Source organism: Rattus rattus, chromosome 3 (genome assembly GCF_011064425.1).
Source record: "Rattus rattus isolate New Zealand chromosome 3, Rrattus_CSIRO_v1, whole genome shotgun sequence".
Taxonomy (NCBI): Eukaryota; Metazoa; Chordata; class Mammalia; order Rodentia; family Muridae; genus Rattus; species Rattus rattus.
In genome coordinates, this window is record NC_046156.1 from 502,477 (window position 1) to 522,013 (window position 19,537).

General features: G+C 40.7%; 1 protein-coding gene across 1 annotated transcript; it reads left to right on the forward strand.

The window, feature by feature from the left end:
• The first annotated feature begins 3,368 nt into the window (after nt 1–3,368).
• Pglyrp3 (peptidoglycan recognition protein 3) lies at nt 3,369–13,126 on the forward strand. Its single transcript, XM_032897074.1, has 7 exons — nt 3,369–3,436; nt 5,254–5,455; nt 7,604–7,722; nt 8,368–8,520; nt 9,742–9,940; nt 12,174–12,292; nt 12,948–13,126. The coding sequence occupies exons 1-7, from the start codon at nt 3,388–3,390 to the stop codon at nt 13,124–13,126; spliced, it is 1,020 nt and encodes a 339-aa protein (XP_032752965.1). The 5' UTR covers nt 3,369–3,387.
• Nucleotides 13,127–19,537: the final 6,411 nt, after the last annotated feature.

Below are 19,537 nucleotides of genomic sequence, written 5' to 3' on the forward strand. Positions count from 1 at the left end.
TATATGTTAGACAGATGAATATTGAATCCCAGGAGTCTAAGGAATGTAGTCCTTGGTATTTTGTATTTCCTTATTAGCATATCTAAAATGTCCTTTTGATTGGATGGGTTTCCCCTAAAAACCCCAAATTTTAACAGGCAAGTTGGTGCTAGGGAGGATGGAGAGGAGGTAGGGAAATGGCAGAAGGAAGCATACCTGTGAAATCAACAAGAGGCAGCATCCAACTACAAGCCCCTGCCATGGGTGAAACAGCTTTGTGTAACCCTCTCTACATGCACACACTTTCAGAGTTCTTGAAACTTCATGACAATTATGTAAATGTTGCCATTTCCATCTGGCAGCTGAGGAAACAGACCAGAAAAGAAAATAAGAGTGTTAAACATCATGTATCCTGTGAGTTCAGTGCCATGATGAGACCTTCACCTTTGCATATGTGATTTCAATTATTTTAAATATTATGCCATGACAAGCTTCCTCTAGATTTCAGATACCTTAAATGTGACCAGAAGTTAACACAGTTATTCATGGTACCCCTTATGCAAGTAAAGCTCAGAGTCATTCTGACAGAGATAACAGTATACTCTAGTGACATCCAGTGTCAGTGGAAATGCTTTGTAAATGATATATTTCTTAACTGATGATGTATTTATAAGGATGAAGGGTATATAATTCATTTTAATTAACAGTCTTCTACTCAGATCCAAAATTGTGGAAAAACTATTGCCTTTCAAATATAAGGTCTCTAAATTCAGGCCACCCAAAGGGAGGGCTTCTTTTAAATGAAATATTTTTTGTTAAGGGCTCATTTCTGCAAGTGCATACATTGAAGCAACTGTCTTGATGTGTTTGTAGGCTATGTTGTGGTAACAAGAGAGGAAACATTTAAGCATAGAAGAAAGCAAAGCAAAAATAGAACATGCATATTATTACCTGATCAAATTAGGACCTGGTCCTAATTCCTGGAGAGTAAGTATACATTTCATCTGTTTCAATCTCTACACCTAGAATATGCCATAGAGAACTAGTCTCTGTCTAGTTAGCAGTTTGTGGTCCTTCAAATCTATTTTCCTTTCTTTGTGGCAGACCCAGTTTGACAGGTCTTATTGAATGATGCTATTGGGCAGACACTCTAAAGGATGTGGCAATCCAGGTCTTCCCTAGGGAGGAGGAAACTCAGTTTATTCACAGGGTTTTCCCCAGGTACTTACTGTAGGTCCCAGTCTTATTTCATTTGAATTCATCTCAGTGTATTTCAGCGTCACTGAGCCTTAAACCCCTGTCTCTTTCATTAGGGAAACCTCTCCCTGTCAGCTTCTCTTTGGGAAGCAGAGACTGAGAACCAGGGAAGGTGTGCCTTCTAGAGCTACAGAAAGCAAAGGCTGCAGAAGGAGACACCTGATAGAGAAGAAGCAGGGACTGGAGGACAAGACTAAAGAAGAAAATCTGCACAGAATCAGGGGAGAAAGGACTACAATCTACCCTGTTGGATTGGGACATCACAAAGTACTCAGGTATTTCTGAATGTGAATGTTTTCCAAATACCCTTTTTTTAAGAGGCTAAAGCCATACAGAACCACTTAAATGTGGTGAATGAATTTATCTTTATCCATCTTGTTTAAGCTGTCCTCCAAACCGAAAAGTTTTCCATCTGTCTAGATAAATTAGGAACTAGCACTCCTTTATCTTCTTTAATAGGCTGTCGGTTTTGGATTTGCCTCAACACAACTTCTTCCTTGTCTTTCAAGCCTTGAAACATTCCCTACATTTTATTTTATGCATAGAGGATGCACAGCTATGCAAGCCAGGCTTCAGCCTGTGCTGTCAACTTGAAATTGGAAGTTGGGTAGTAGCAAGAAAGGCCACAAGTTCAGTGGCCTGCAAGATCCGGCCTGTTTTCATCATTCACAGTTCAAGTATGTGATTTGACAAGGTCAAGGTATGGCTTGTGGCATTAATACTTACAGTTAGAGAAGCAGAAAAGTTACATGACCAGGATCCAAGTTTCCTGTTAAGCATGACTGACAATGTTTTCCAGTAGTTTCAGAAGGCAGATCCTTTTCTGGGAGATGAGTTGGCAGGGCTCCCATCATGGGCAAGTTGTTTCTTGCCTTTCATTTTGCTAATGAAGAGGTTGAATTTCCCTCAGGTGTATATGAGTTGCATGACCCACTGTGAGGTGCTCCTCTGGGGAAGGTTAGCTAAAGGGAAAGTTTGCTGAATGAATGGGATCTTGTGTGTTATTTGATTATGTGTGTGCTTATTGATCTAGAAGCCTTTGCTCAGTTCTTAAGCTGTAATGTTAAAAATTTCTATCTGTTGGAATCAAGTGTAGTGTTCAAACAGCAGGTGATGACTATACCATTTCACTTCAACATTTCCTGCATTGTTTCTCAACTGAGGAAAGTTAGTGACTAAGTTCACAACCAAGGGAGTGGACATTTTATACTAAGTGTGAGTAAGTACTGCCTACAAAAGTAGAAAAGATTCTTGGAGCTGGGGAGAATCAAAATAATCCTGTACTTTATAGCTTAGTCCCTGCTGAGAATATCTACCAACAGAAGCAAAGGCAGAAATTAGGGTTTCTAGTAGAGGCTTTAGAATGTGACAGGTCTGGCTAAGAGGGGCAGTCTCTGACCACACTCATTGGGAATTTCGAATATATGAATTAATGCTTTCACAGGTCATGTTGAGGCTTCGTGAAGTGAATAAAGAGTCTTCACACATTATTTGGACCACAGAATGTGATCAGTGAATGGAAAGAGCTGGTTGTTATCTTCACATTAGAGTTGTGGTTGATTGATCATTCCTCAGCGATTTAGAATGAGGAACTTGAATCTATGGCTTTCCATACTTCTGATTGTCCAGTGGTGCCAGTGATAGAGCCCAAACCTGTCCCTCTTTATCATTTAGTGCTTCTTAGTATTCTTCTCAGAAAAAAGAATAGTCTTACAGGAATTTTGTCTTATAGGGAATTTTGTAAGAGATAAATATAAACTGTAGCATGAGAAATGAATTTATACAGAAAGTATTTATGCAATGCTGTTACTACTACTACTACTGAAGGACTTTAGACATAGTTTCCTTTGCCCACTGTGAAAGGCTCAGTATCAGCTACATCCACTGCAAAGAACCTGCAGAATGTGGGTGTGGAGGGGGCCTGCTAGATACAGACAATAGGATCTGCACATTATGGAACAACTGTCATCTCCAGATACCTGTGGGAAGCCTGAGCCATGTGCTGGTCCTCAGAAGTGAACCAGGGAATAGAGAAACAAACAGGGTGCTATGCAGTTATCATAGTCATTTTAACTGTCAGTGTTCTCCAAGGCCAGCTCCCTCCAGGACTGACTACCAGACTCCACGCTGGTGTCCTGGGACCATTTGAAGATGCTGCGCAGGCTTCTTGCCTTCTCTGCTCTGAGTCTTGTGGCCTGTGGTAAGTTTTCTTTCTTCTTATCAAAAGTGCTTTTTTTTGAGTTACACACAACTTTTTTCATTTAGCAAAAATGTTACCAGTACTACCAATACTCTTATTTATTCTGGTCCCCCAGCTAATGTATAGATTTGAAACTTGTGGCACTGCTTGGGAATTGACCAATTTCCAGTACTGCCAGCTGTTGTGATTTTTTCAATCATGCACAAGTTAATATATGATTCTTATTTGATTTCATAAAATAAAGAATATACCAACCAACCACTTCTTGATATTGATATTAGACTAATTGATATTAGTGAATCAATTAGTTAATGTATTGATTACTTTTCTATAACAAAATATTGGAAAAAAGGTTTATTTTGGCTTGTAGTTCCATGATGTATGTTTGTATATATGTACGCATGTGTGTACATATACCAAAATGTTCAGAAAACGTGGTGGCAGGAACTTAAGGTATTTGGTCACTTTTTTCCACATCTGTAATGCAAAGAGTAGTGAATGCTGATGCTCTACTTCCTCTTATTCATTCTGGTCCCACAGATAATGGAATATGCTACCTAAATTAAGGGCAGATTTTCCCAGTTTAACTAACCCAATCTGGATAATCCCTTATAGACAAGCTTAGAGCTTTGTCTCTTCAATGATTCTATATCTAGTCAGTTTGACTATAAAGGTTTAACACAGTGTGAACTAATGAACATGAGGTAATTTATATCTCTAATTGTCTCACCATCTTGTCTTTGTCATTATTGTCACCATCACCACCACGACCATCATCATAGTTACACCCAGTACAAATTTAACATTTATGAATATTAATTGTTAGTGAAACTCTGCTGCCTTTACAGTATCTCAATGTGTATTATTTTACAAAGTGATTCAACAAGAAGAAAATATAAGTGAATTCTGTTGAATTAAATGGATTAGAGTTTGGTCATTCTGATGCTGAGCATATTTTCACATTTCTGCGATAATGTAATTATTTTTTGGCCTTCTACTCTTAAGTAGACATGCTACTAGATTGCGTGAAATTAGTGCTGGAGAAACTCACAAATCAAAGAGTACGTAGTTAATCTTTTCATTTTGTGGATAAGGATACAAAGGACTGATGAGGAAGTAACTTGCCTATACGTGGAAATGAGTTGATACTAGGACTCTGTCAGTTGGCTAGTTCTGCTTTGTATATGACTACTTTCTGGATGATGACTGTTCTTTATTTCCCAGGGTGCTGTGGGATTTATTGTCCCAGTATCCTGCCCTAGTGAAACCTTAATTATATCCACTTTTGTTCAACCCACCCTCTAGCAGCACCGAAGCCTTCCCTCACCCCCAATTAGAACAGCATTGCTTTCCCTGAGTTACATGCATAACTACCAACAGAAACGTGCATACACATTAAGTAGCACAAACTAAGAAGATTGCCATTATCTGAACCAAACTTAACAGATGTATGAAACACATATTGTTCCTGGAGACAGAAATATATGAATCACTGTGCTGTCCACAGGACTCCATAGTTTAGATAATTTAATCAAGATAATTTTCTCTAGGCTCTTTCTTGAGTCCTTATATCCCATATTTCTTATGCTCCATTCCTAAAGATACAAAGAGGTTCATAATTTCAGCAGTTGCTCCTACAAAACAGGCAATTTAACAGAGAGAAGAGATTTGGATGAGTTCTGGTCCAGACTGGGCTATAGAGATGAAAATAGAAGGTTTTGGGTGGAAGCTCCTTTTAGGACTTCCATACACCATAGATAGGGGGTTAGTGACTTCAGTAGGGTCTGTTACATGCTGTTCTGTGGTCCCTCTTACAGGCAGTCCTACCATAGTTTCCCGAAAAGAGTGGGGAGCAAGTTCACTCACCTGCAGAGTCCCACTGAGCCTGCCTGTGCCCTACCTCATCATAGAGCAGGTTACCAGGATGCAATGCCAAGATCAGACCTCCTGCAGCCAGGTTTTGCGGGTTCTACAGTCCTATTATGTCCACAACAAAGGCTGGTGTGATGTGGCTTTCAAGTAAGAGACTGGTGAGATCTCCAAAGCAAATGCTTAATGTTACTTCTTGAAGCATTCTCCTTGTTTTTCTTATTCCATAGCTTCTATTTTCAGAGCTTCATTTGTGCTGTGTTTCTGACAAAAGAGTGTTAGAAAAAAAAGAACTAAAAAATAAATCCAGAACAATTTGGAGGCACAACTCTAAGCTCGGTATTCAAAGGTTCTTTTACTATGGAAGATCATGAAAGGACACACAGAAAGTTATGTACCAAGTGCTGCCAGGCCTGGAAACACCCAGCATGATAGATCACAAGGGTCTTCATTGCTATTACCCAACTGGTAGCAGTGTGGAAGAGAAGGGTTACTCTCTTCATTAACTAAAGGAAAATGCTACAGTCTATGGAATCCAAAGAATATGTTTAAAGTAGCACATGGCAAAGGGCATGGATTCAGAATTATGTCAAAACTGTGTGTTGATATAGCCCACTCTTATTTGCTTCTAGTCAGGGCTCAGTTGCATGAAGCATTTTCCCATTTACTACCCTGAATGACCACTGGATATGACAAGGGGATGAGTGGGCACGGGGAATGATAAGGAAGAATCCCTGTGTTGATATGAGTGTGAGGCATAAAAGATTTTTACATTGTACAGTGAGTACATATTTAAGGGGTCTATTGAAGGTTTTTCTCATTAACCTCAAGAATAAGAAAGCTCACCATTATATGAAGAAGAAAGAGTAGACATGGGGAATTTAAAATGCAAATAGAAATAAGTTCTGAAGTATCCAATCAAGGTCTCTGAAGAAATAACAGATGTACTACGGGAAACATCAAAAAGCAGAACAGTGGTGGGCATGCTTCCAAAGGATCTCAGAAAAAAGGAAAAAGCCTGCCTTGGAGCAGAAGCATTACTTAACCTTGGAAATTGTTCTTTCTTTGTTGAGTTTGCTCTGAAATTCACGATCTAGTAGAAGGTTCTATATAGCAAGAGTCATGAACATCATTTTCAAGGTTGGATTAAAAACTAGAGAGAGAGGCAGAATGGACAGAAATTTTTAAAAATAGTAGAATAAAAGAATTTAGACATGATTTTAAATTAAACAAAAATGAACAAAAAACCTTTTGTGATTAAGAACCTGTGTGAATCTGTGAGGAGTCAGTATAAAAAAACTCTTCATTTCAGGTTGTTTGTTTTAGAGAATACTCAAGTGCTTGGTCTTACAGTTAAAAACAGAAACAAAAAATATGATGTATTCAGCTGGGTGTAGGGATGAATAACTGTAATCACAACTCTTATGAATCTATAGCAGGAAGATTGCCATGACTTAAAGGCCAGCTTTAGGCTCTGCAGTAAGTTCCAGGCAAGCCTCTTTAAAAGGCCGAGAGCATGTTTCAAAGCCTGCCCATCCCAAATAATAATAACAACATAATGAATTAACTAGCAGGCACTTGAAAAGATGGAATTAATTGTCCTTAGACACTGGAAAGTCACACATTCAAATTCTACTTTAAATAAAATGAGTACTTCTTAACTGAGAAACACATGTAATCTAAGGGGAATTTCATGTGAAAAACATATATAATCTAAGTCAAAACCAAAACTTAAATATATTCCTATTTCTTTAGAAGGTCTAAAATTACCTGTTCCCCATTGTTATGTTATTGAAAGTTCATTCTTTTATGAGCCTCTAGGACCGCTTTGGGGAAATGAATTTTCTATTTTTATTGGATATTTTTTATTTATATTTCTAAGATTATCCCCCTTTCCATGTTTCCCATTCATAAACCCCCTGTCCTATCTCCCCTCCCCCTTCTTCTATGAGGGTGCTCCCCCCCAACCACCCACCCTTTCCTGCATCACTGATCTGAAATTCCCTTACACTTGGGGTTCCAGCTTTGGCAGGACCAAGGGCTTGTTCTCCCATTGGTGCCCCAAAATGGTATCCTCTGCTACATATTCAGCTGGAGCCATGGGTCTGTCCATGTGTACTCTTTGGGTGGAGCTCTGGCTTGTCGATATTGTTGTCCTTATGGGGTCACTCTTCAGCTCCTTTAGTCCTTTATCTAACTTCTCCAATGTGGACCCCTTTCAATGGTTCAATGGTTGACTGCTTGCTGAATTTTCTTCATACAAAGGTTTACCACTAAATCTTTATTTTTCCTTGGCAGCTTCCTGGTTGGGAATGATGGCAAGGTGTATGAAGGTGTCGGTTGGCATGTCCAAGGTTTGCACACTCAAGGCTACAATAATGTTTCCCTGGGCATTGCCTTCTTTGGCAATAAGATAGGTAATGCTAATTTCCTCCAGACTCAGAAAGTGGCCTATCTGCTTCCTCTACTTGCTTTTGCCAATGCTTATATCTTTGTAACCTACACTGTATTTGTCATCCCTGATAATCACTGGTTCTGGAAATCCTTTCTGCTGTTGCACTCTATGACCTGCAGATTTTTCCTCATCTATGGTCTATTCTTGTTGATATGTTGCTGAAGCTGCCCCTTATATGGAGTTGATAGTTATGGTCAATGAAATCTGAAGTCATCTGCTACTAGTCTATAAGATGACAGAGGCACTTAAGCATGGATTATTTCTTCCTTTAGTATCTTTTATTGATAAAGACAGAGACTAGTAAGCAAAGCAAGGAATTTGAAGTACTTTATATGATCCTCCACCACCAATCAGAGCATAATAGAGGGCAGGGATGATGTTGAAGGTTAACTGGTCAATAACAAGAAAAAAATTAGTCCGGGTTTGGCACTTTGAAGAGGATCCTGATTGTGGTTGCTTAGATTTCTGACCAAGCATTCTTTCTGCCTATCTTTTTGTTTCCTGTCTACTAGTCACTCAGGTTTGCTAGAGATTTGCCCTCACTGTGGGTGCTGTCCAGCATGCAGTTTCTTACTAACAGTTTTTATTTCATGTTACTCCCATGAAGGAAGCAGCCCCAGTCCTGCTGCTCTATCAGCTACAGAGGACCTGATCTTCTTTGCCATCCTGAATGGCTACCTGTCACCCAAGTACATTCAGCCATTTCTTTTAAAAGAAGAAACCTGTTTGGTTCCTCAACACTCAGAGATACCCAAAAAAGGTCAGATTCTCAACCTAACATACCCAGCATTGCATTACCCCCCAAATATATTTGGGAGTGTTCTCCTGTTAGATTTCCAAGGGTTTCTTGGACCTGGAACATCTCACATGTGTCATAACTATGAAATTGGGAAAGTTAGAAAAGTATTTCAATAATGGACAATGTCCCTATTAATTGGAGAAGTTAAGGAGACAGGTTTTCCCAGGGCTATCCAACTCACCAAAATGTTATTATCATGAACCCATTCTTGCCATAAATAAGTGTACACTCATATTTTTACTGAGTCTACAAGAAACACTAAATCTTCAGACTTGCCATGTATCAGTTAAAAAAAAAAAAAGACAAAACTCCTACCATCAAGGAACAGTCACTTCAGTGAGGAAAGTCAAAACATGAACAAGATACAAGATACAAATGAAGTGTGTTAGACAGCATGGGTGAAAGATAGGAAAGTAAGAGGGAAAATGAGTAGACATATTTATATACTGTGGGAAAACACACACACACACACACACACACACACACACACACACACACACACACCTACCTTTCCAAAGCCAGCCAACCTTTTCCATGGTGCTAAGAAATTTGGAATTTATAGCTAATACTGACATTATAATGGTTATGCTAAGGAATAGTGAAAATGGTGTGCTACTTTGGGAAAATGACCATTAAATTGAAACCAATAAAATGAATAATCACTTTCAGTATGTTGTTAGCTTTCTGCTAACACAGCCTTTTTCTCAGATCCAGTGATATTTTAAATTTCATTTTTTAATGTTATAAATTTCTACAAAAAATGTTTTTGCATTTGGGCTGGTATTTCTTCAATAATGATAATTCTGTAACATTATGAGTTCTCTGTAGAATTCATATTTTCACACAAACTTGATAAGTTTAAAGAGTAAGTTGTTTTGTACATATCTACCTTATTATGTGGCACACATATAAGCATATAGCTATCTTGTGTTTTGAAGAATATACAGCTGTGACTCTGCTTAGCCAGTCTGCTCCTTTCAGCTTTCATATTGGTTTCTGTGCCATTAAAACCCTCTGATCCAGGCAACTGCCCTTTCCAGATTCCTGCTAGAAGTTCACATTAGAAGACATTAATATTGGCAGGACACAAGCATTTTGTGTGAACCAGCCTCTGGCTGTATGTTGTTTTCGTGACAGTCCAAAGCAAATTCTCATCCACTTTGGTTTTTCACTTTGTTATAGCATGCCCCAATATCATACCACGTTCTGCTTGGGAAGCCAGAGAGACACATTGCTCTCAGATGAACCTTCCAGCCAAATTTGTCATCATCATCCACACTGCTGGAGAAAGCTGCAATGAATCTGCAGACTGCTTGGTTCGTGTGAGAGACACACAGTCCTTTCACATGGACAAACAAGATTTCTGTGATAATGCATATCAGTAAGTGGAAAATGACATGTTTCTTCAGAGCCATGGAGAGCAGAGCTGGTGGTGTTTTTACACAGGTGTCATACATTATTCTTGAAAGAATATGGATTGAGTAGAATTCAGGCCATAGCTTGGGCTACCTAACCACTCAGGCATGTTATGTTCTCCGTTGTGAATGGGAACATTGCCATAATCAAATAATGAATAAGAAGCAACAAGAAAGCAAAACTATGAAACCCAAGGAAGAGGTGTGCCTTCTTAGGTACCCTGTTCAAGTGAAAAGGGAAGAAGGTCCTACTTGTTTTCTCTGATGTTAGAATCTTGTTAGTCTTCTACTACACACCAAGCAGGGAATTTAACCTCTCTGGATGCTTTTGACTCATCTCTATAGTAGGGAAAACATTTTCTGTGTGAAGACAGGGAGTTAGATACAATATTCTCTTCTGGTTCCTTTTGTGCCAGGATTATATTCAAGAAACATTTTTAGTTTAGTTAAACAGAAAAAGATATGTAGAGGATTCCTTGTGTTTTTCACAGGTAGGACTTGGACTTAGAAAGCAATAAACTTCAGTTGTTTATTAGGGATGTAACAAATGAACGTTGTGTCTAGTTTTGGATGCTTCTTCAATGTGCCACTAATGCTTTACCTGACTTTCCAGACCACTTAACATGTAGGAGAGAACCTGCTTCATTTTTCAGGACTTTTCATAGACTATTCTATAATCACAAGAGATAATAGGGACGTGTCTACAAATTTGAATAATACAAACTGGCAAACAGCAGCTGAGTTGATTCTTATTCCTCAACTTTTAAACCTGCCATTGAATTGTAGAGTTAGAAAAACAATAAGCAATAACAATGCAGAATGTTAAGCACAGTGATAGAAGAATATCTGAGCGCAGATAAAATGAGCCCAGAAATCTTTTGAGAGGTGATAGGTGTCAGAGAAATGTTAATGAAGAGGACTATCTTTCATGGCACATGATTAATGTATGTGTGTGTTGGGGGGGAGTATTTGGCAAAAGGAAGTGTTATAGTTAAAGAACTACACATTCAAAACCTTGAGATATGAACAGAGCATGAATCCTTGAGGAAATGAAACACAGCACACTCAAACGTAAAAGTGGATTTACAAGAGAAGGGTAATGAGAGTACAGGCTGCAAGAGCCTGACTACTATGTAGAATTAAGGAAAGCTAATGAAAACTAACTTTATGTGAAGGGGAACTGGGGACTGTGGAAAGCCACACCCTTTTAAAAGTTTTTTTTTAATTATTTATTTTATTTTATTTATGTGAGTATTTTGCCTACAAGTGTATATGTATGCTACAAGCATACCTGATACCTGCAGAGGTCAGAAGAGGATGTTAGAGTCTCTGTAACTGGAATTACAAATGGTTGTAAACTGATATGTGGGTGCTGGGAACTAAATCCATGTCCAATGTAAAAGCAAGAAATGTTCTCAAGAGTGGAGCCATCTCTCCAGCCTCCTGGGTATGGTTTTAAGAGTGGATTGGAAGGAAGGAAAACCCCTGGCAGAGTACTGTTACCAATGATCAAGTTGGAGTTGGACAGTGGCTGTTTGATGGAAGTAATAGAAGAATTTAAAAGCAATATGGGAGACACAATGGATGACTGGTGGGTAGTCATGGATTGGGGTTCTGATAGGGAAAATGGGGAATTTAAGATTCCTTATTTTCTACCTACAGAAAATGTAAGATTTTTTTTCCTAGACCCACTGGATTTTACAGAAAATAGTTGAAGTCGTGGGAGCTGATGATTGTTTAGCCTGGGTGAATATACTCAGTGGAAAGACAACATCTAGACCAGGGTCCTAAGGATGAAGCATAGGGTTTTAAGAAGCACAGTAGTTCAGGAAAAGCAGGTGAGACGGCAATCACCTGCAAAAGAAAACTGTAAAGGAGAGAGACTGAGGAGGGCATTCTCTATGCAGCCTATGGAGGAGAACATTTCAGGACCAGAGTATCAATATTCAAAATACCCATTGCTCAGAAGGTTGAGGAGCCCCACAGTCATCTTGGCTGAGTTAGATTCAGTACTGGGGATGAATGCAAAGTGCAAAGCTGTGTTTTGGCTTTTAACTTCTGCATTTCTATACACTGGGACATGTGGGATACCTGGACATTATGTGATAAATGGATGAAAGAATGGATTTAGGATTAGAGTGGTTGAAGCAAATTGTGCTCCTCAAACTGACTTCTTTGTTTTCCTTTACTCAACCCTAGCTTCCTAGTGGGTCAAGATGGTGTAGTATATGAAGGAGTTGGCTGGACTACTGAAGGCTCTCACGCCTATGGATACAATGATATTGCTCTTGGAATTGCCTTTATGGGAAACTTTGTAGGTAAGACATCAGTAGGGCAGAGAATTCTGTCTAATGAAGTACCATGTGGAATACTCAGGAAGCATAGGAAAAATGGAGGCAGTATTGTGACACTGGAAGTACGTGGTAGGTCAGCAGAATATTTTAGATTTAAAGAAAATTCTCAGTAAAGAATGACTGCTACTAGGAGCATATCCCAAATAGAATATTTGCCCCCAATTCATCCACATCCATCCAAAACTCCATTTCACCTTCTGTCTATATTCAAGGTAAGCATGGAGCAACAGAGAAAAAAAGGAGCGCATTTGAAAACTTGATATTCCATTTGGGAAATATATGCCCTTCCTTACTAACAATAGCGATAATGTAGGAATGTATCATTGCCTGTGATGACATAGCGTAAAAAAATCCAGTGTACTATACATTCTGCATACACTGAAAATTTATGTTATATGTTCTATTCCAGGGCAGTTTTTAATTTTCTAAAGAAATTTTGGCCAGATGGAATCAGAAAACACAGCTGTTTGGGCTTTATTTTGTGCCTAATTAATTGTTGGCTATGGTGATTGTGGCAAAGCGTAAGATGAGAGGTGTGAAGAATGGAATCTAGGTACTTGTCACTGCTATACCCAAGCAACTTTGAGATCTTAATGGAATCAGTAAATGTGTTTTACAGAAAAGCCTCCAAATGAAGCTTCACTGGAGGCAGCCCAGAGCCTGATCCAGTGTGCTGTGGCCATGGGGTACCTGGCCTCCAACTACCTGCTAATGGGCCACAGTGATGTGTCCAACATCCTGTCCCCTGGACAAGCACTATACAACATCATCAAGACATGGCCTCACTTCAAGCACTGAAAAAGACCCCAGTGCCATCTAAGTATGCTCTTTCTCCTGGTGGGAATCTGTCTTGATCTCTCATCTTGGCTCGCACCTCTGTTCCCTCCTTTATTTAATGTTTCACTTAGTTACCCTTTCTTGTGCAGCAATTACAGAGTCTTCTCTTATCGATATCCTTCAAGGTCTCCTGGGAGACAGTACCAGTAACCTACTCAGAGACTCAATCTGACTGTGGTGACTTATCTGTAATGGATTCTCTGTCTCCAGTCATCTGTGCCTTGTCCAAGAGTGCACTGAGGACCAACCATGCATGGCAGACCTGTGTTCGCAGGTACTGTACAGTGTCTGTGGTCCACCTGTGCATGGCTGGGCCTGGCTGAGCTGAGAGAAAGAGAACCCAAAGCCCTTCTGTTCTTTTGACCCCCAATCTCCACCAGCTTCTCCTTATCAGAGGGAAGAACTTTTTATCATTATACAGGAGACAGAACTCCCCAACACCTGCCTTTGGTGATGCTGTGATTGGGTTTTTGCCTTTAGAGTTTTTTTATATCTCTTACAACCTCACATTTCTTTTCACAGACAACTTCCTTTGAATGTCATTAGATTGACTCTGTTCATTTGTAACTTTCCCTAATGCATCACAAAAATGTAATCAGGAAAAAATTGTCTAGTGGGTAAGACATAGAGATGTATCAGCCACTCCTGATCTACACAGCAGGGATAGATAGAATGCAAACCTCTTAGACCTTTCTGTCAGAGATTCTGTTTTTCTGTGTGGAGAGAGGCTGAGTACAGACTCCCCAGAAAAGGTGAATTTAACACCTCTCATACAGGAAGTAGTCACAGTAGTAGTCATAAGCCACTAAGAAATAGTCTCACCCAAAGACACCTGTCAGGTTTTGAATGAACCTCTTGATAGTGAAAGATCCCACGCAGAGAGACCCTTACTCAAGTCTTGGGAAATCGCAGACCCCAGACACAGAGAGACCATTTTGGATGTAATAAGCAAAGGCGAGGTTTATTACGGAGACCTATTACAGAGATCTCCGGGCCGACATGTATCCCACGCAGGAGACAGAGGTGTCGGCCCCGAGAGGCTGGGAGAAAGAGCATTTAAAGGCAGAGGCTGTGAGCACCAGGGGGATGGGGGGGGGTGTCAAAGGGGAATGTACCACAAGTTACAGGATTGTTTTATGGCTCCAGGAGATAAGGGGACGCCAAAAGGTTTTATGGCCCCCTGATTCCTGGAACAGAGCTACTAAATCAGGAGAACGGTTGGGCCTTTAGGTCCTCATTATTTTTAAAAGTTTGTCAAAATTGATGAAGCATTTGTATTTGAAACACCTCTGGTTAGGCTTGGGCTGCCCGGTTTCCTGGAATGCTCTCTGTAGGACACAATGGCTAGAAGGCACAAGTGCTTTCAGGGGCTTATCAGGGTCTGGAGGACATCTGGTTAAAGTATGACTCTGAGTAAGCTGGGGGGATGTCTTTGGATGGTTTATGGCTCAGTCCTCGATAGCCTGAGCTGGTTTTTGCATTCCTTTTCTTTATCTTTATGGCCTGCTATTCCTGGCGGCAGGGCTTAGCCCTGAGTTTGTGGCTTTTGGGGCTTACTCTTTTAATTTTATATTTTTAAACCTTAAATTTGTATAATTCTTTCAATAGCCATGTATTAGAAACATTAGTCCCTGATAATCACTACTGTTGAAAGATGGGCCTTTTTAGATGTAATTAATTATTAACGTTGTTGCTGTAAGAGTGAGTTTGTTAACAAAATGAGTGTGCTCCCCCATATGAATACTCTCTTGTGCTTTCCCATTCTGCCACAGGATGATACAGCAAGAAGGCCTTGGCCTGTTGATGACCTTGAACTTCCCAGAGTACAGACTACAGAAAATAAATCTTTGTTCACTGTGAATAACCCAGTCTCAAGTATCTGTTAATGTCTCAAATATTCTGTTAAAGAAGCATGCCTCAAGGAGAGAGGGTATGCTTAATCCTGATGGAATTTGATGCTCCAGGGCAGGCTGAAACCTAATGGGGGCTTCCTCTTCTTTCAACAAGTAGGGAGGGAGCAGGACAGGGAGGAGAAGAGGGAGGGGGTCTGCTACCAGGATATAAGGTGAATAAATTAATTAATGAAAAAAGAAGCATATGACTAAGTCATCAATATTGATTTATTGGTTTTTCTTACTATCCGTCAAAGTAGAGCTCCCTTCTCTTTCAGTTAGTCACCACTTCCAGGCCTCAGAGAGTCATTGGCTTTGGAGGGGAATTAGTGAGTCCCCCATCTCTGACAGCTCTCACAGAGGCTCCTTCCGTAGGCTTGCATGGTCTAGATTGCTGTTTACTCCAAACTATCCACCTTTAAGGATATATAAATTTATGCTTTAACTAAATTCAGAACACTCAGCTGGCAAGTGCTTTTTTTAAGGACAGTTCTGAGGCAGCCTATTGCAGGCAATTTGACTCTTTTGTCTTTTTATTGAGAAACACTTCCTTGTGCCCCATCCATCACTTAGGGGTATAGTAGCATTGGCCTCCAATGACTGATATGAGGGCTAAATGAGTGAATGTGCGTAGGGATTTTAGAACTTACTCTTGCCATTTAATCTGTGTTCAGCTGAGACCCACACCGTCCTGTCATCATTGTCTGTAGTGTGCTTGCCTCTATTACTCCTGTTTGACTCTCAGAGGAAGGATGGTACTTTCTTTTTGTTGTTGTTGTTGTTGTTGTTTTGTTTTGTTTTGTTTTGTTTTGTTTTTCCATCTTTATTAAATTGGGTATTTCTTATTTACATTTCAAATGTTATTCCCTTTCATGGTTTCCAGGCCAACATCCCCCTAACCCCTCTCCCTCTCCTTCTATATGGGTGTTCCCTTCCCCATCCTCCCACCATACTGCCCTAAGTGCCAACTTCAGCCACATGGGGGAGTACTACATTGGCATCAAGGTTTGTGGCGAGCAAGGAGGAGCCAGGTACACCCACAGAATGCTGGTGTGAAGGAGCTTATGGTGAAGGAGTGCTGACATATCCCTCCAGACTGTAGGCCTCTGGGAGGACCTGGTTCCTGAGCTCATTGACATGGTTATTTTCTACAGTTTAAGCTAGAAGTAGAGGAAAGGCTAGGTTTCTTTAAGTTACAGAAAAGGGAACAATACAAGGGCAAAGTGCCTATTTTATGTAAGATTGAACAAGCAGGTTTATGGCTTGTTTTTCATCATCCAGTGAGTTCATAAAAGAAGTACTCTGGTTTGGGGGTGAGGCATGATTCTCACCCCCTGGTGCAAAGTCTACTGTGGCCTCTTTCTGACTGAGTAAAACCCCACAGCCCCATCTTCTCATCCCTACTGCCTGCCTCTGTTCTCATCCACCATCGTGATGTCTCCAGTTCCTCTTGCTTTTAAAGGTACTTTCTGAAGGTTAGCTTTTCCAGAACACTCCCTTCCTGTTGCCCACACACTTTCACAGGCCGCTTGGTGGCTTATCCCTCTTCTGTTCCCCTCACAATCCTGGCCTCCCTGGGAGCTGTACCTGCTCTTTGTAGAAATATCTCCAGAGCTCCACCTAGGACCAGGTGCATTATTGTCACCAACTAAGCATCTGTGGAATGAAGAATGGTTGGGGCTATCAGGAGGAGGGTGATAGATTCCCAATCATCTAGGCTTATATGCTTGCTGCAGAGTGGAAAATCCCAGCATTTTTCTGACTCAGCCCATCCCACTTGCTGTGATTTGTCAGATTCATTACAAGTTAACTCTCATTCCTAGGCCACTCATTATCTCCACCTTGTGGTAGCATTCCCACCGATTGTGAGATCTGGGAAGTCATTCTCCAGGATCTATATTGTATCCCACCCTGAAGTCTGTGGCCTCACTATGAGGAGGGTGTCAAGCCTGGAGAGCACATGACCTGCTGCTGCTATCTTGTGTGATGCCCCTTCCTCCTGATGTGCCTCCCCTCAGGCTTCCACGCTCCTCCTTGTCCCTTGGTCTGTCCTATCTACACTTCTGCATCTTTCCCTCCACTGTTTCTATCTTTGCTCATCTCCCTCCCACATCTTCACCACATCTCTGCCTCTCAGTGCATCTCATTTTCTATCTCTGTGTGCCCTTCTGCTCACTGCCTTTGCCTTTTCTCTAGAATTATTCTAGAATGAGCAAGGAACAGTACGGTGGGAATGCATGATGGCATCAAATTTTAGTTAGAGATATTCAGAGATCATTTCCATTCTGGAAAATCACCTGCACTGTTGCCCTGAGGCTACCACAGACCACAGAGAGTGGGAGGAGAAGGGCAGAAGGCCAGGGGTGTGGTGATTCTAAAGAAGCTGTATGTTTTTCAGGAGCTTAGAGGCAGGCATAGCTGGTCTAGGTTTGTTTCTAGTCGAGCAGGTTCTGCAAGGCAGGTCTGAAAAGGGCTGGGACTTCCAGCTGGTGTTTGAAAGGAGAGAAGGCAATAATTACATGAAAGGAGTGGTGGGAGGGAGAGCAATTCCTAGGAGGTGTGGTATGATCTTTTGGAGGTCTTTTTACAGTAGACTGAGGTAAGAAGTTTCCCCTAGGCTGGGAGCTGGGGTCTCCCATCAGGGAAGCTGGGATCCTGTTGACCTAAGTGATGAAGCTATTTTAGAAAGAATGCTTACTACTGACCTTCAGAGGCTCAGCTTGCATCCAATTCTACAAGTCTAAATGTTAAGGTCACCAAATTAAGATTGACTCCCATTGTCCTTCATTGGCACACTGTTGTTTATTCCTTCCCTCTTTTCCTGTGCCCATCACTTCCCCACTAGATTGTAAACTTCTGGGACCATGTTAAGCCATGTTCTTTCCCTAGTCTGCCCCACAGTAGGGCTCACTTCAGACTTGCTACATCAGATCTGGTTAACGAGCTGCTATTCTTCCTTGATCTGCCTTGAAATCAGGTGGCAAAGTACAGTTGTTTGCTCTGAGTCTGTATTTGTTAAGGCCTTTTGGGCAGATGTAAAGAAGGGCCCTCCTGTGAAAGGACGAAAAGATTAGAGAGAACTTGAGCCAGGGTTAAAGTGAAGTGTAGATATCTACAGAAGAGAATTACCTGGGAGTGACTGAGGGCCTTCTGTCATTTGATTGTCCCCTCCATGAGCATGCTCTGTACTGGGTGCATGCCTTATGTGATTTTCTTTAATCCCCAGCTCTGAAGAGCAGTAGTTAGCTTTTCATTACACTAGAGGAAATAGAATAGGTTTGGTGGGATCAAGTCACTTTCTTAAGGTCACACAACAAATACATGTAAATACATGTCACTATTCGTTTCCTATACCAACTGTCTTCTGGATGCTCTCAAGCCTTTATAGCCAGTGACAAATAGTAGTGGTGCCTGCCAGAGTTAACTAAATCCTAATTTTTCCTTGAACAAACAATGTGCTTCAGTTGATGTTACACGTGAAACCCTAAGTCAGTGGTGTAGCTTTGGGTTCATCTCCTTCTTCTCCTCCTCCACCTCTTCCTCTGACTCTGACTCTTCCTCAATCTTTGCAATGCCTCCCAGGACTGCCTTACTTGTCTAACCACTATATCATACCATCAGCCCCCACTTTATCAAAGCTGCTATTATCCCACCTCTCACCCCATCATGCCTTACAGGCCTATTTGTCAGCCTCACTGAAGGACTCTGGTTTGTCTTGATTTAGAGTCCACTCAAATCTGTTGAAATCCTTTTGAATCCTGGCTCTGTAATTCTTCTGCCATTACTCACTTCTTTATCCTTAGATCATCATCCACCCATCAAATGTTTGTGTGTATTAGGCAACCTGCCCAGGGCACTTTTATGCAGCTCGTCCAATCTGACCTACAGAAGAATACTACTATGAACAGGAGGATAATATTGTCTCCATTTTACAGTCAAAAAACCGATTCAACTGGAGTCCAGTGATATATCTTTGCTATTATTTTTGGGGGTTGCAGAGATCTACTTCCAACAGTCCATAATTCCTAAAAGCATCTCATATATTCCAGGTAGGCTTCAAATTCACTGTATAACCAAAGATGCCCTTGAATTCTGGATTCCTCTGCCTCTATCCACTTAGTATGCCACCATGCCTGTCTTGATTCTATTTCTTCTGTCAGTCATAAAGGTACTGAATAAGTACTACCCATCTTCCAAGCTTTGTAAGTCTATGACTGCTGGGTGGAAAGGAATTGGGGTTAAAATACAAGTGCATGAACATGTGCTGTGTGCTAAGCTATTGCTATTTAGCAGTCCACTTCTGTTAGTGAGAACCCCTAGTCATCACTAGTATTCTGATGATGGTAAAAAATTATATTTATTTTTGGCTAGAAGGCAAGGATATCCCGTAACTCTCATCCTTTTTCAAAGAATTTACTTTATTCTTGTGAGTGCTTTGCCGGCTTCTATAGTTATGCACCACATCTATTCATGATATCAG